Source organism: Carcharodon carcharias, chromosome 26, assembly GCF_017639515.1.
Source record: "Carcharodon carcharias isolate sCarCar2 chromosome 26, sCarCar2.pri, whole genome shotgun sequence".
Taxonomy (NCBI): Eukaryota; Metazoa; Chordata; class Chondrichthyes; order Lamniformes; family Lamnidae; genus Carcharodon; species Carcharodon carcharias.
Genome location: NC_054492.1, coordinates 19,552,021 through 19,567,995, shown reverse-complemented (window position 1 = coordinate 19,567,995; position 15,975 = coordinate 19,552,021). Strand labels below are relative to the sequence as shown.

The 15,975-nt window shown below is 40.6% G+C and overlaps 1 protein-coding gene across 3 annotated transcripts in view; it reads right to left on the bottom strand.

Moving 5' to 3' along the window:
- Positions 1-15,975, bottom strand: part of LOC121269822 (protein unc-13 homolog C-like) — a 599,906-nt gene that overhangs the window by 532,521 nt on the left and 51,410 nt on the right. For all 3 annotated transcript variants that reach the window (XM_041174809.1, XM_041174810.1, XM_041174811.1), the window contains exon 5: positions 10,817-10,940. In XM_041174809.1, the coding sequence (XP_041030743.1) occupies positions 10,817-10,940 (124 nt within the window). The remainder of the gene's footprint in view (positions 1-10,816; positions 10,941-15,975) is intronic.

The following is a 15,975-nucleotide window of genomic DNA, read 5'->3' as shown; positions in this document are numbered from 1 at the left end:
GGCACCAAGCTCTCAAGCAGACAGGCAAACCACCTGGGAGACCACTGCACATCATATAACAGTTATACTGCAATGTGTACAAAGTTGATGCAACGCAAGACACCTCCATAATTTCTGTTAAACTGAACCTGGACCAAGGGTGCTGCAGGAACACTGCCAATTTTATATGGCCAAGACATCAAAACTACATAGCAGGACAGCCAAATATGTATTACCGCTGCAACATCAGGCATATGCAGTGTAAGCAATGCAGGACTGTTCATTCATGCAAAGGTAAGCCACAAATATATTTTGCAAGTACATACAATTCAAAAGGCTGGGATTTTATTTGTTCATCATTCAAACATCCCAAAGGTTTAATTTAATTCTAGCTAGCCAAAAACGTTTCAATAAAAAGCTGTGCAAAAAGTTAGAAAATGGAAGATAAGTAGTTTAGATTCAACTACTTCACACAGAATTCCCCACACCAATAAAATCATTCCGTTTCTAAAAAGATTGAAGGAAGTAAGTCACCATGCCAAATTTAATCGCTGCAGTCAGTTAAAAAGATACATTAAATCTGTAACAAACAGTGACAGCAACCATTTTGATGGTTACGGTTGCTAATAAATGCCAGCATTGATTTTAGTAATGATTGGAATTCTCATTTATGATGGAAACAACCTCAAGAGTGGTGCTAACAGCCTCATGGTAGGTATGTGGTAACTGTTGGCTTATTTACTGCAGTAGTAGTTCAGCAAGTTACAGCTTCAGTTCCATTTCCCAGGACTCTGCATGGTTTAGCATTTAAGTATTCTGAGTTCTATACTACTGAGACAGAGGGCTCATTCAGTCCCTGGCTGTGCTTTGTTACATATTCTCAGCTGGGTGACCATTTGGCTTAAGTATATTCAGGCAATGGAAGTCAGAACTAATCTTCTGGGGATCTTATGCCTTATAGCAATCCAGTGATTCCCTGGAAGGGGCAGGTGTACGTAAAATGCACTGGCAAGGTTCAGTTCACTGTGATTTGTTCATAAACACTCTCTAAACCTGCAAACAAGGGGCCTAATGACCAAGTTACCAATGAGTTACTAGGCAGGAGTCAAAAAGTTGTGGGCTTCTGTCCTATTATTTTGAATATGAGGTTTTACTAGATGGTTATATTTTAAACCGTCTCTTTCAATTTAAGGTAAAACGGTTCTGCCTGGCGATAAGCCAATGCGACTTGGTTAGCATGGGGATGGGAACACAGGTTAAGTCCTATTGACATCCACCTGCCAGGTTTAACAACTGAACACAAAGGGAGAGGCAGCTGTTTTTGCTATTGTAGACATACTGTCTCAAAGACTTTGGACAGTGTGTGTCCTGGAGAGGGAGAAAGGGATAGTAGCTACTGCAGTAAGGAGAGGGGAAAAAAGGCTGTTTCTCTGTTAGCTACCAGACAGAATATGGAAAGAGATGGAACCCCTGGAAAGGCTCGAATGCGTTAAAACACTAATAAGTATTCTGCAGTTTAGCGTATTAGTTACCTACTAATTAATGCTTAGTCAATATTGATTTTAGTTTGTTTGTTCCAGTAAAAGTCTTAAAACATGAAATCTTGTTGTGTGATCCTTCATGAGTCAGTCACCAGGAATTCAAACCTTTTCTTTTGAAAAAGTTATTGGCCCCTATGGAGAGCGTAACGCCAAACCAGAGACTTAACACAAAATCTAGGTTAACATCCAATACAATACCAGGGGGGCTGCTGCACTCATAGGTACATTGTTTCGACAGGATGTTAAACCAAGGACCCACCTGCTTTTTCAGATGGGCACAAAAGATTCCTTGGCACTATTTTGAAGAAGAGCAGTGGAATTCTCCTCAGTCAATATTTATCCCTTAATGAATATCACCAAAAAAAAATTATAACACTGACCATGCATTTCCTACATTATAACATTAAAATACACATTAAAAGTGTATTCATGGCTGTAAAGCAGGCTGGGATATCCTGAAGTGGTGAAAGACACAATATAAATGCATTTCTTCCTACGGGAGACCATGAAGGAACAGGAATAGGTCATGCAGAGGCTGGGAATTGTGCAATGAGTAACTCACTCCCCGAAGCCTGTCTACCATCTACAAGGCATGTCGGGATGGAATGATCTCCAATTGCCTGGATGAGTTCAGCCCCAACAAAACTAAAGATGCTCGACACTATCCAGGACAAAGCAGCTCATTTGACTGACGCCCCACCAACCACCTTAAACATTCATTCCCTCCTCCACCACCAACACATAGTGACAATAGTGTGTACCATCTACAACTCACCAATACTCCTTGACAGCGGCTTTCAAACCCAGGGCCAGTACTACCCCAAAGGACAAAAGCAGCAGATCCATGGGAACACCACCACCTAAAGGCTCCCCTCCAAATCACACACCAGAACTACATGACTTTTCCTCCACTATCGTTGGGTCAAAGTCCTGGAACTCCCTTTCTAACAGCACTGTGGGTGTATCTACATCACATGGAATGTAGTGGGTCAAAAGGGTAGCTTACCACCACCTTCTCAAGGGCAGTTAGGGGTGGGCAATAAATGCTGGACTAGCCGGTGATGCTCACAGCTCATGAACAATTTTTTTTTAAATTAAACTATTTTGTGTTTGTTACATTCACACCTGATTAACTTGAATCAATCTCTATAATAATGGGGGCGTATGCATTGAGTGTTTAAAAAATCTGCCATTGATTACAGAACCTGCATTTGCAGAGAGAAAGGATGATAGACGGAATGAATTGGAGAAATGGGAACCATAAGCCAGTTAGCCTTCCATTATTAGGAGGCAAATGCTAGAATCTATGATGAGGGATGTGATAACAGGGCACTTAGAAAATCACAATACAATTAAGGAGAGCCTATGTAAATTTATGAAAGGGAAATCACATTTGGCAAATATGTTACAATCATTTGAGGATGGAACTAGTAACACAGTTGAGGATTGAGGGGGAAAACCAGTGGATTAGTGTGATTGGGTTTTCAAAAAGTATTTAATAAGATGTCACAAAGGATATTCGGTGAAATTAGGACTTATAGAATTGGGAGTAACATATTCACGTGGATTGAGGATTGGTTAATGGACAGAGAACAAAGAAGAAATAAACAGGACATTTTCGAGATGGCAGGCTGTAACCAGTGGAGTACCTCAAGGATCAGCGCTTGGGCCTCAGCTATTTGCAATCTATATTACTGACTTCGATGAAGGGACTTAGGGCAATGAATCCAAGTTTGCTGATGATACAAATTTAGGTGGGAAAGTAAGCGGAGAGGGGAAAGTAAGGTTGGGTGAGTGAGCAAGAACGTTGCAGATGGAATACAATGTGGCAAAGTACAAAGTTATCCATTTTGGCAGGCAAAATAAAGAAGCAGAATGTTTTGAATGGGGAGACCCCGGGAAATCTTGGTATTCAGAGGGGCCTTGGCTTCCGTGTACTTGAATCACAGGAAATTAGCATGTAGATCCAGAAAGCAATTAGGAAGGCAAATGGTATGTTACTTTTTGGTGCAAATGGGTACAGGGTATTGCTGAGACCACATCTGGGGTACAGTCTGCAGTTTTAATTTCCTTGCCTAAATAAGGGCATCGTTGTCCCACGGGGAGTGCTATGAAGGTTCACTAGGCTGATTCCGGGATGAGAAAACTGTCCTTTCAGGAGATATTGAGCAGACTAAGTCTATATTCCCTGGAGTTTAGAACCATGAGAGGTGATATAATTGAAACATATAAAATTCTTAAGTGGTTCGACACAGTAAATGCTGAGAAAATATTTCTCCTAACTGTGGAATCTAGAACACAGGGTTACAGCATCAGAAGGGGTGTGCCATTTGTCAACGCTAGGTATGCAGGTCATATGCCCAAAGACTGGCGGATCATATCAAACAGCATTGTCTCTTCCACTATTCACAATGGGCAAGGTACAGACTGTATCCAACCAGCCTGTGCTTGCAAAACTCAAAATACAATGTTCAACACTAGATGCGATTCCGCAATTGGAAAGAATTTGCTAAATAATCCATGAGCTAAGAATTACACTGACAACCAATATAAAGATGTCAATCAGGCTTGCAGTGTGGTGTATTTGCGTATACAGAAAGAACATGTACACACATTGCAAATGTTCCAGCTAAACAAAGTGAGTGACAGCTATTCACTGGTTCATTCCTACAGGCAACACCTTGACCAATCAGAATCAAGCAGCCTGGTTTAAATTTAAAATAATGCTTGGCAATTAACTGTCAGTCATCAGCAACTGGTGCACTGTCCATGGCAACACCTCTACCAGAGTTCACTTGCCAACCAATCAGCACATTCTTCTCATATAATACAAACTGACGTCCCCTTTACATTTGATATCCTTGCCAATTGTCGAGTGCAAGATGTAAAGCTTCAACAAAAAAGGTCTCTTTTTTTCAGCAATATTCAAATTGTTTTATCCTTCTGAACTTGTATTGTCAAGTTTATTTTTGTATGCTCAAAACCCATGAACTCTTGTGGCTTTATTCACTTAGTAAGCTTTTTGAATCTCAAACATCATCTACTTAAAACAAAATGTTACTGGTTCCTAGCCAGATCTCCCCGTCACGACCCAAGGTCTGCCCAAGGATCATAACAGCCTACTCCTGCTCCTATTCTCATCGTTCTTAATAGGTAAGGAAAGATAGAAAAGTAAAGAGGAGGTATTGATGTAGTTGATGGCAATCCAGTAAAGGCGCTCCCAGCTGTATTCCCAATTCATGGCCTTTGTCACACAGATTTTGACTGTCATTCCACATAAATTGACAATTCACAAGCTCACTTCAGAAACTGATAAGCAACTCATACTCAGTATTGAAGGCTGTTGGTTCCTTCCCAGCTATAAATAGGAACAAGATTAAACACAAACATTAACACAGGTGGGGAGTCAAATTCACCTAACACTACCATCAGTCTTTTCCAAAAAAAGAGGAAGTTTCAAAAACTAAAAAGACCAATAAATTGGAAATGTTGGAGAATATTTAGAAGTCACCTTATTTAAGTAATATGCTTCACTAATGTTGAGAAGCAAGGTGTAAGAATACAAATAAAGATCACAAGGATAAGGCTGACAATTTTAACTGTCTTAATCCAGCATAAACAAGGTGGTAGTAATCTAAAAGTTGGGTCAGTCAGTCAGTTACTGCCCCATTTACTCAATGACTGGGAGGACCTCAGCTTGGTTAGAGTCTTGAGGGGCAGACAGAAAGCCTCCGTTCCTGCCGGTTTCAGGCGCTAGGCTATTAAATTGGAGTCCCATGACAAAAATTGCGATTGAAGTCCTATGTGTATGTTCAAATTGGAAGAATCTGTTCCACCAACATTCCATCCATTCCTACCAGCCTCGAATTACATAAACTGCCTTAGAGGTTTCTTAAAATGAGCACAAGAAATGTTTACCTTTTGTTTTGGTGGAGGCAGAAGAGAAGGTCCCACAAAATTACTCCAGCTGCCCAACCTTTTGTGCATCTTGCACCTTACCCCTCACCAACCACCACCCTGGCACTAGTCAACCAGTTCTGCAAAAATGCTAACCAAATCTCTCACCATCCCCCAACCAGCAAGCTGCCTTGGATTACCAGCCCCATGCAAATCAAACTCAACCTTCATGCTGGCTAAAACATAAGAACGTAAGAAATAGGGACAGGAGAAGACCATTCGGCCCCTCGAGCCTGCTCCGCCATTCAATATTATGGCTGATCATCTTGTATTTTGATTTCCACATTCCCTTCTAACCCCGATAACCTCCGATTCCCTTGCCTAACAAGAATCTATCTACCTCTGCTTTAAAAATATTCAATGACGTGTTTCTCACATGTCGGTGCAGACTCGATGGGCTGAAGGGCCTCTTCTGCATAGTGATTCTGTGACCCCACTTCCACCAGCTTCTGAGGCAGAGAGTTTCAAAGTCTCACAGTCCACAGAAATTTTTTTCCCTCATCTCTGTCCTAAAAGGGCGACCCCCTAATTTTAAAACAGTGCCCCCTAGTTCTGGACTCACCCACAAGAGAAAACATCCTTTCAACCTTGTCAAGGCCATTCAGGATTTTGTATACTTCAGTCAAATCACCCAGCACTTTTCCAAACTCCAGTGGAAGCAAGCCCAATCTGTTCATCCTTTCCTCATAAAATAATCCACTGATTCCAGGTATCAATCTAGTAAACCTCCTCTGAACCACCTCCAATGCATTTACATCCTTCCTTAAATAAGGAGACCAAAACTGCACACAGTATTCAAGGTGTGGTCTCACCAATGCCCTGTATAACTGAAAAATAACATACTTGAATGGTCAATCTTTCTTGTAATAAAGGACGGTATTTCATTAGCCTTATTAATTACATGCTGTACCTGCATACTCACTTTTTGTAACTCATGTCCTAGAACATCTAGATCCCTCTGCACCTTAGAATTATGAGGCCATTCTCCATTAAAATAATAGTCTACTTTTTTTGTTCTTCCTGCCAAACAATTTCACATTTTCCCAAATTAAATTCCATTTGCCAGATCTTTGCCCAGTCACTCAACCTATATCCATCTGCAACCTCATGTTCTCTTCAAAATATACTTTCCTACCTATCTTTGTGTCATCTGCAAATTTAGCTATCATGTCTTCATTCCCCTCATCTAAGTCATTTATGTAAATCTTAAAAAGTTGAGGCCCCAGTGCAGACCCCTGTGGGACTCCACTCGTCACATCCTGCCAATCAGAAAAAACACATTTCTGCATACACTCTGCTTTCTGTCAGCCAGCCAAATCTTCTATCCATGCTAATAAGTTACCCACTACACCATGTGCTTTATTTTCTGTAATAATCTTTGATGTGGCACCCTATCAAATCTTATAACATTCGCCAGGACTGGGAGCCAGGGAGGTGAATTGGTTGAAGGGTACCGGTGATGATGCACATTGTTGAGTTGGGTTACACATCACTAGGTTTGGTGTGGGCAGATTGGTACCATACTGGTGCACAGTGTTCTGCATTCAAGTATATGATGGCAAGAGCAGAGGTCCTTAGGGTCTAGGCTTGTGATTCCCATGGGTTGCAAATGGATCAGTATTTTCATCGCACCACCTGTCAGTACCCAGCCTACACCGGGGAAGCCAATGGTCCTCCAAGCAAACCAAATTCAACAAGTCTGCACATGAAGAATCCCAGTATCATGGAATCAAAAACTCGCCTGTCAAACTCAGTATCATATGCTTCAGTAACATCCTAGACTCCTCCACCACCATCCCACTGGCTGGGCAGACAGAGGCAACAGTGGCAGAGTGATATAAAATCAGGAGGGAGGGGCCCAGGGAATCCTCAACACTGATCTCATGAAGTCTCATAGCATCAGGTCAAACTTGTGGAAGGAAACTTCTTGCTTAACATTACATTCTTCCCACCTTCAGCTGATGAATCGGTGCTCCTCCATTTTGAACACCACTTAGAAGAAGCCCAGAATGAATTCCCCCACCCAAAGCACAATGTCTATAGCAAACAAAGAATTGGTAGCACCACTACTGGCCAAGTTGATCGTGTCCTGAAGAACATATATCTGCCAGACTGGGCCTATGGCAGGTGGCGAGAGAATCAACAAGAGGGAAAAACCTACTTGGTTCATTCTCACCAATCTGCTGGTCACAAATGCATCTGTCCATGACAGTATTGGTAAGAATGACCACAATACATCCCACATGAAGACAAAGACCCATCATCTAACCTCCATCATATGTGTATGACTACCACTGTGCTAAATGGGATATATTCAGAGCAGATCCAGCAGCTCAAAACTAAACATCCATGAGCCAGAAGCACCAAGTGAATCTTAGACTCCTCCTGAGATCTCCACTGTCACAAATATCAGTCTTCAGACAATTCGGTGCATAGTAGCAACAGTGTACCATCTACAAGATGCATTGTAGCAACTCGCTAAGTTTTCTTCAACAGTATCTTCCAAACCCATATGATCACCACCACGTAGAAGAACAACGGAAACAAGAAGATGGGAATGCCACCACCTGCAAGTTCCAAGTCACACACCATCCTGATTTGGAAATATATCACTGTTAAATCCTGGAAGTCCCTACCTATGGGTGTACCCATGCCCCATGGACTGCAGTGGTTCAAGATGGCATCCCACCATTATCTTCTCAAAGGCAATTAGGGATGGGCAATAAATGTGAGCCTTGCCAACACCACTCATCCCATGATGGAAGAAGCAGAAACTAGTTACACATGCTCATCTAAATGAGAATTAAAGCACCTTACTGATTCATGTCTCACCAACTGTTTGCTTGTACCACCTTCAGGTGATTTAAGACAGTGCAAAAGACAGGAATATTGGTTGACGTCACAGGGGACTACTTTTTAGGAACCTGGTTAGTTTATTGTATAAATTAGATATAGGAATGTTTGAGAAATTCCCATAAGAGCAAGACACTTGTGTTTTCAGGAGTGACTGACACTACTGAATCATGAAGTTATCTGCATAAACCTAAATTTATGAAAATATTATTGAACATTATTTTAAAAAACTTTGTTGGAGTGAGAAAATAGAGAGTTGCTCTACAGAGACCAAGAACAGTTCCTCTTGCCAAAAAGGAAAAAATGTTTAAAATGGTATGAAATGCTAAGTGTAATATGTAATAGTTATAAAGAATTTTTTTTAAAGGAAGTTCAATGTTTGATGAAAGAATGTTCATGTTTCAAATTCATAAAATCAAGTCATTATGAAGTGTTAATGGGATAGGTAAAAATATTTTCCATTTTGGTGCTCGGAACACACCCTGGAGGGCAGACCAGCCAGCCCTGCAACACTAGGCTATCATTTTCTAATCACTTAAATTAATACATGGAAAATCATGGGCTGGGAATGCAACAATTTCCTGATATCCACCCCAGCCATGCACTGAAAATATCAAAATGGAAAGTTTCCTTTAGTTATTTGTTCATTCTGAAGGGCATCTTCATCTTTAAATTCCAATCTCTCAGGAAAGAGCACACAAATGCTGAAATTCTGTCAGCCAGCCAATCTTCTATCCATGCTAATAAGTTACCCACTACACCATGTGCTTTATTTTCTGTAATAATCTTTGATGTGGCACCCTATCAAATCTTATAACGTTCGCTATGTTACTGTGGTGGAAGCACACTCATGCATTTTAATTAAGTTAGTGCCACTGCTAGAACAGCAACAAGAAGGAATTCAGACGCACACCCTAAATGTCCAGAAGCACCATGGAGCATGCTACATAAAATTCCATTGCCCTTGTGTTTCCTGCCCTGTGGAGCTTCAGCATTCTCATGATTGTTTCTTGTCAGTCCAAATCACCACGTGTTGCAAAATAAATCTTTAATGAAAGAGCCAAGACAAATGCAGAAACAGATAACACACAATGATCAGGGTTGCAAACTCATTTGTGGATTTAAGTAGCTTAACCACATATGATTTAAAGAGCCTAGGTGTCAAAATGGGATGCTAGCATTCGGGCATTCACCGGGTTTGTTCAAAATTTCTATTACCACCATTTTACAGGTGGTGTTCATTTGCTTAAAATAGCAGAGGAGGTCATTTTAGCCAATTAATAAGCACTCAGATGCTAGTTTTAGCCCTGAAGAGTCCTATGGCCTCAAAATGTTAATGCTATTTCTCCCTCTACAGATGCTGCCAGACCTGCTGAGTTTTTCTGACATTTCTGGTTTTTATTTCAGATGCTAGTTTTCCCTGGTGTAATTCCAGGATTCATGTATTTGGATAATCATGAGAAGTGCCATTACTGATAAAAAAGACTGATAAACCCATGCTCAGAATTGGACATACAACCCCACTGTACAAGACTCAAGGGCTGCTTTATAATTTGAACTCAAACCCCAAGAAAACAAACCACATTTAATTATATGCCAAGCCTACACATAGTGCATGCACCCTTTAACCAAGTAGAGTCAACAGTCCAGAAACAGATCATTCAAGCCAACTGGTCTTTGCCAGCATTTATCTTCCACATGGACCTCCTCCCATCCCTCTTCATGTAATCCTATCACCATATCCTTCTACTCCTTTCTTCCTCATATGCTTAGCTAGTTTCCTTTACATGTATCCATTCTATTTTCCTCAACTACACCTTGTAGTGACTAGTCCCGCATTCTTTAATGAGTAAGAAGCTTCTCCTGAGTTCCCTATTGGATTTATTAGCGACTATTTTAAGTTTATGGAATCTGGTTTTCGACTCTCCCACTAGTTGAAACACTCTCTACATTTATCCTTTCATTATCTAAAAGATTTCTATAAGGTCATTCCTTAGCTTTTCCTGATAAATGTATCCTCTTAGTTCTGGTGCCATTCTCGTGAATCTTTTTGCACCTTTTTATAATATGGATATCTGCACCATTCCCAAGTATTATATAACCACGATTCAATACAAGTTTAACAGGACTTCTTTGCTTTTCAATTCTATCCCTGTACAAGAGGAACTCCAATGCTCGATTTGCCTCTTTTATTTTTATAAACTGCCTATTAATGTGTCACTACTTGTAGTGATTTGTCAATGTGTACCCCTAAGGTGCATTTGTTCCTCTCCCAATTTGGACTCTTATTATCCAATAAGTGGCTTTTTTATTCTTCCTCCCAAAATACAATCTATATTAAAATTTATTTGCCAATTACACGCCCATTCTGCAAGTTTATTTATGTCCCCATCCTGTGTCAGCTACAGCAAACCGAGTTAACCCAAGTTAATTTACCTCTTCCATTAATCAATTTTTAAAACAGGAAAACAAAACTCTTTACTCACCAGCAGGTAGTTCAAAGTAGGTATCCAACAGGATTTCATGCAACGTTGGATTTTTTGCACCACAAATTTCATCCCCATTTGTAAGAACTTCAGAATTCAAAATCCACCAAATCCCAAGTCCTTCCTAATAAATATATATGTACAACAACTTTACAAATCAGGAGATTGTGAACTTCTCTTAAAAAAAAAACTTATATAGGAAAAGCACAAGGAATCAGACTTATATGATGCTTTGATGGTCAAATATATCTACAATACCTCAGTTATGCAAATTCACAGAAAAATTATTTTTTTGCAATCCTAAAGCTGCTACAAGTGACATCTAAGAGCATATGAAAAGTTACAATGAAGAGATGTAGGCTATTAGGGAACACCACAATTTCAGTAACCTTGAAGATCAAAGCTGCATTCATTTCTTTATTTAATCAGCAGTTACATTCCTTTGAAGGAATAAATCCTATTTGCTCCATTGTATATTTCATTTAGTCAACAAAGCCAACCAAAATGGTAATTTCATCCTGGAACATATTGTAGCATTTCTGGCAATTAGTTTCTCTATTGTTAGTTATAAATATGCATGAGGTACTGTAGAATACATCTGACATTCTGAAAAATGAAAACAACCGAATATTGTTGTTCAGAAACAAAAAAAAACTTTACTCAACCTTTATATTAGGCCCTGTCAATCCAAAGCCATTTTTACAAAGATGATATACAGAGTTTTTCATGATGCACAAACTACAAATTTTAGACACGTCGTGCATGTCTATTTGTATGTGCATCTCAATTTATTAGCATTTAATTGTTAAATAACAGTATTAAATACTTCAGTCTGTAAATCTCTAGTTGGTTTGATAGCATGGTGCAAAAATACACTCAATTGAATAACCCCTCTAGTATCCACCTCAGTAGCAGAATGGCATAGAAAAAGTAACAGGAACAGCAGCTTTGAGAAAGAAGATAGTAATAAAAACAATCCTAAACTGTAACAGAAAAGTTCCAGAACCAGGTGGATAAAACCAGCTATCATAGCCAACATATCCATAAATACGTTACATTTCGACTTATGAGGAAATATTCTTCCTTTGCACCAATGTAGGGAGCCTCACTCCAATACAATGGCAAAGATGTACTACACAGCAGAATGTGGAATATATATTCATTTTGCATGAGATCACATAGAAGAAATCCTTTTATAGGGTAAGGTAACATGACACTTTCAGCATCAAAATCAGTCATCGCAAATATAACCCAGCATGCAAGTTTTAAAAATTAAAAACCAACTCTAGTGGCCGAGTACATTTCGACTGTCACTGAATCTTTTTTTTTTACAAAAGGGAGTACCTAGTCAGATTTTTAAATGTCACACCACTTGAGATTGGGAAGGAATGATCCATGATGTGTTTCGCGTTCATGTACACCAACTTCTTTCCCATTTCAAAATGGCCTCAATAACCAAGGACTCTGGAAGGCAAGTCATTTTTGCCAAATTTAATGAGCTTTTCTCAAATTGAAGAAGCGAATGATGGGATAGACAAAAGGAATGTAATAGATGCTATTTAACTGGACCTTCAGGATGTATTCATTTGTTTAAGTGGACCATAGAAGGCTATTCACACAAGTTCAGGTCGTAAATTGTGAAAGGAAATGAAACAATACGGATAAAAAGTTGGGCAATGGGAAACAAAGTGTTATGGGTAAAGATATTGCTCAGATTGGAGGCACTTTGACAGTGATCTCTCCTAAGAGTTGGCACTCTGCATACTTCTGTTCTCAATTTATGATTTGAACTTGGACTTAGACTTAGAAAGCACAAAATTAATATTTTCTGATATCAAAAACACAGGAGATTTCAGCCCATTGTAAAAAAAACATCGGGACTAAATGCAGTTGCAATTAAATGCAGAGAATTGAAATGTGAGCTATTGCACTTTGGAAGGCAAAGCAAGGAATAGGAGCATACATTGAATGGAACGACATTGAATGGCATACGAGCAGAGTCACTCAGCAAGATTCAAATATATCATGCCCTGAAAGTGTTAAACAGCATTTTTGGATTTGATGTATGGGTAAATTGGTACAAACACAAAGAGGTTATTATAAATTTGCACAAGGTAATGGTTAAAATACAGTTGGAAAGAAGTAGGAAGTTTTCAGCTCTATGGTTTCCCAACTCCTGCAATGTTAGCAGAAAGCAATATTTTCATTGCTCTTGGCATCACTGTAGAAACAGCTGCTACTGCAGCTTTTCATGCAAAATAAAAGTGGCATAAAAAATATATTGATCACATGCAAGTACTCAACTCATTATTATCCATGTGCACTGAAACAGCAACAAAAGCTTAGATTTTTGTCATCCCCAAGTAATACATGACAAACAGATTCATCTTATTTGCATCTAGAACATGTGAATCCACTTTCATTTGAACAATAGTTAGGATTGTTGGCGTCTGAGTTTCAGGATCACATACCTGGAAAAACTGAAATACCTGGAAAACTGAAAAAAATGTCAGGGAGATAGTCAGTCTCGAAGGAAGCTGGGCGAAGGATTTGTATTTGTGAATCTTCAGGAATCACATGAGGGCTGTTATTCAAGTCAAGCCACTTCCCTTTTGTTCCCATGACAAATCCGAAGAATTGCACTGACAGTTCTATTATCTCATCCTTCAGATGTTGGTATGTGTGTTCTTTTTCGGCCCAAGCTTTCTCCAACGATTCCAGAGGGACCCGTCCTTCCCGTAGAGCCTCGGTTCCAGGTGTTGCAAGCAGTCCAGGATTTTGTTATGTCTTTTGATCCGTGCGTTTTTAACAAATGGACAGTTGCCGGAGATGTGAACCAGTGATTCGAACAGGGCCTCACATTGTCTGCAGGACTTGTTTGTGAGTTGTCTGCCTCTGTTTAAGATAGATCTCATTGGGTAGAGAGTAGTAAGCTGTTTATGAGTCTGGACTGTTTAATGCTAAAACAGGTTTTGAACCAGGAGTTTGAGATGTAGTCATTGCCGTAGTACTTGATGCCCGTTCCTTGGCATTGGAGTTCGGTCCACTTTAAATATTCAACCTCCCTCCAAACCACGTATCTATTGACGGATTTGGGTCTGGACATTTGGGTAGTATCCGTCCATCCCATAGCAATACCAACTTCGTCCACGCCATTTCCTTCATGTATCCCTCTTAGACCTCCACTATCCTCGAGGGCTTCTTCAATCTCTCTGAGCACTTTGAGGTTCCTCAGGGAGTGGATTGTTTGTTTATTTTCAATACCACTGAATTCAAACGAGGCCTTTATCACCGCGTCCAATGAGCTCTCCAATGCCTCTAGTTTCCGGATAATGGCAGACGGAATCTGGACTTCAAGCCTCGGCATGGCTAGACCTCCATTCCTGTTACTGCTGTATAGTAAACCATCCGTTGTATGCGGCGGAAGGTGTAGTATTTCTTTTGTTCCATTCTTGATATAGTGATCCAGTTTAACTAGTGTGTTCTGGGAGACCTCTGCAAAGATCAGGTGAAAATATATTCTGGGTATCATATGCGTTTTAAGGATTTCAATCCTTTGGATAGGCCGAAGAGCTGCCTTCTTCAGATTCTCTATCCACATACCGATTTTGGATCCCCATTGCTCCTCAGTTACCCCCAGCCAGGGTCAATTCTGGCACCCAGATATTTTTCCATCTCTCCTGGTGGTATGTAAGAGATCGGACCTCCTTTCAGCTGCCAGTTCGCTCTACTGTTGTACAGGAACGTCTTCCTTTTGTGGATGAAGTGGAAGCCCTTGGTCTTCCCGGCTTTCATCTCCAACCCCATCTTTTGGTAGAAGTCCTGTACAATGGCCAAGTTCTTGGTCATGCCGGAATGGGAGTCACTGAGCAGAGCAATGTTGTCAGCGAACGCCAGAGCTGAACAACACATCTTTGTTCCCCGAAAGAGCAAGTGGACGCCCAACTGTGCCTCTTGTAGGGTACAGATCAGAGCATCCATCACGATATTAAACAGTATAGGTGATAATGGGTAACCTTGTTTGAGCCCTCTCATGATGTTAATGGGTTTTGTTCTTCATCTTTACTCTCTATGTATGTGTCTGTTTCGGTATACAGATCTGTTATCATGTTGATGAATGATTTGGGCAGCCCCACTCTTTGCAGTGCTTTTATGAGCATTTTATGCCCTATGGAATCGAACGCCTTAGCCAGATCCACAAGGACAATGGCCAGCTCTCTCCTGTTGCATTTCGCCCCTTTCATGATATTACTGAGAATCGTTATGTTCTCATCGCAACCAGGAGTCGCCACCAGAAACCCTTTCTGCCTGGGGTTGATCTGGACCGCTTCACTTAAGCATTTGGCGCTGATCTTAGTAAAGAGCCATAATAAAATCTGGCCGATTGTTATTGGCCGCCAGTTGACTATATTTTTAAGTTTTTCGGTATCGCCAGTCTTGGGAATGAGAACCGTACGACTCTTTCTCAGCATCCGAGGGATGGAACCAGACATGAGCCAGAGGGTGAAGAGGCGTGGAATCCTGTCTTCAAACTCCTCCTGGATGTCACTGATGTTTTCCCACTTCATCCCATCAGGACCTGCTGCTGTGTTCTTATCCATGCTATGTATTGCTTGTTTAACCGCTTCCTTACTTATGGGCTCTTCCAAAGAGTCATAGCCTCTCGTTCCCTTGTATGGTGCAAACTTCTGTAGGTTTGCTTTATTATTGGGTTTGCAAAGTTTTTCTGTAAAACTCTCCTCTAGTTCAGCTTTGCTGAGTGGGCATAGTAGGGTGGATGGTGCACCCATGATTTGACGTGCAACTTTCCTTCTGTCCGTTTTATATACCAATTGTGTAGATTTAAAATGTGCCTTTTTAGCTGCCCATTTTTCCTTTGCCTTCGTATTTCTGCTTCCGTCTTTTGGGCGAGCTACTGTATTCCTGGACCGCTTACCAGTTTGACCAACCTTCCTTTCATTCAGTATCGCATCTGTTATGCTTTCCACGAGGCCGATGGCCAAGGCTCTAGTTTCAGGATCATCGGTTACAATCATCAGTTCGTCAGCTGATTTTAGCTGGTCGTCCAGATCCCTGTACCTAGGGATACTGGCTGGGGGTCGCACCTTCCTTGCCGTTCGGGGACCGATCCCTGGCACCATCTCTGTGTCCTCCCCCTT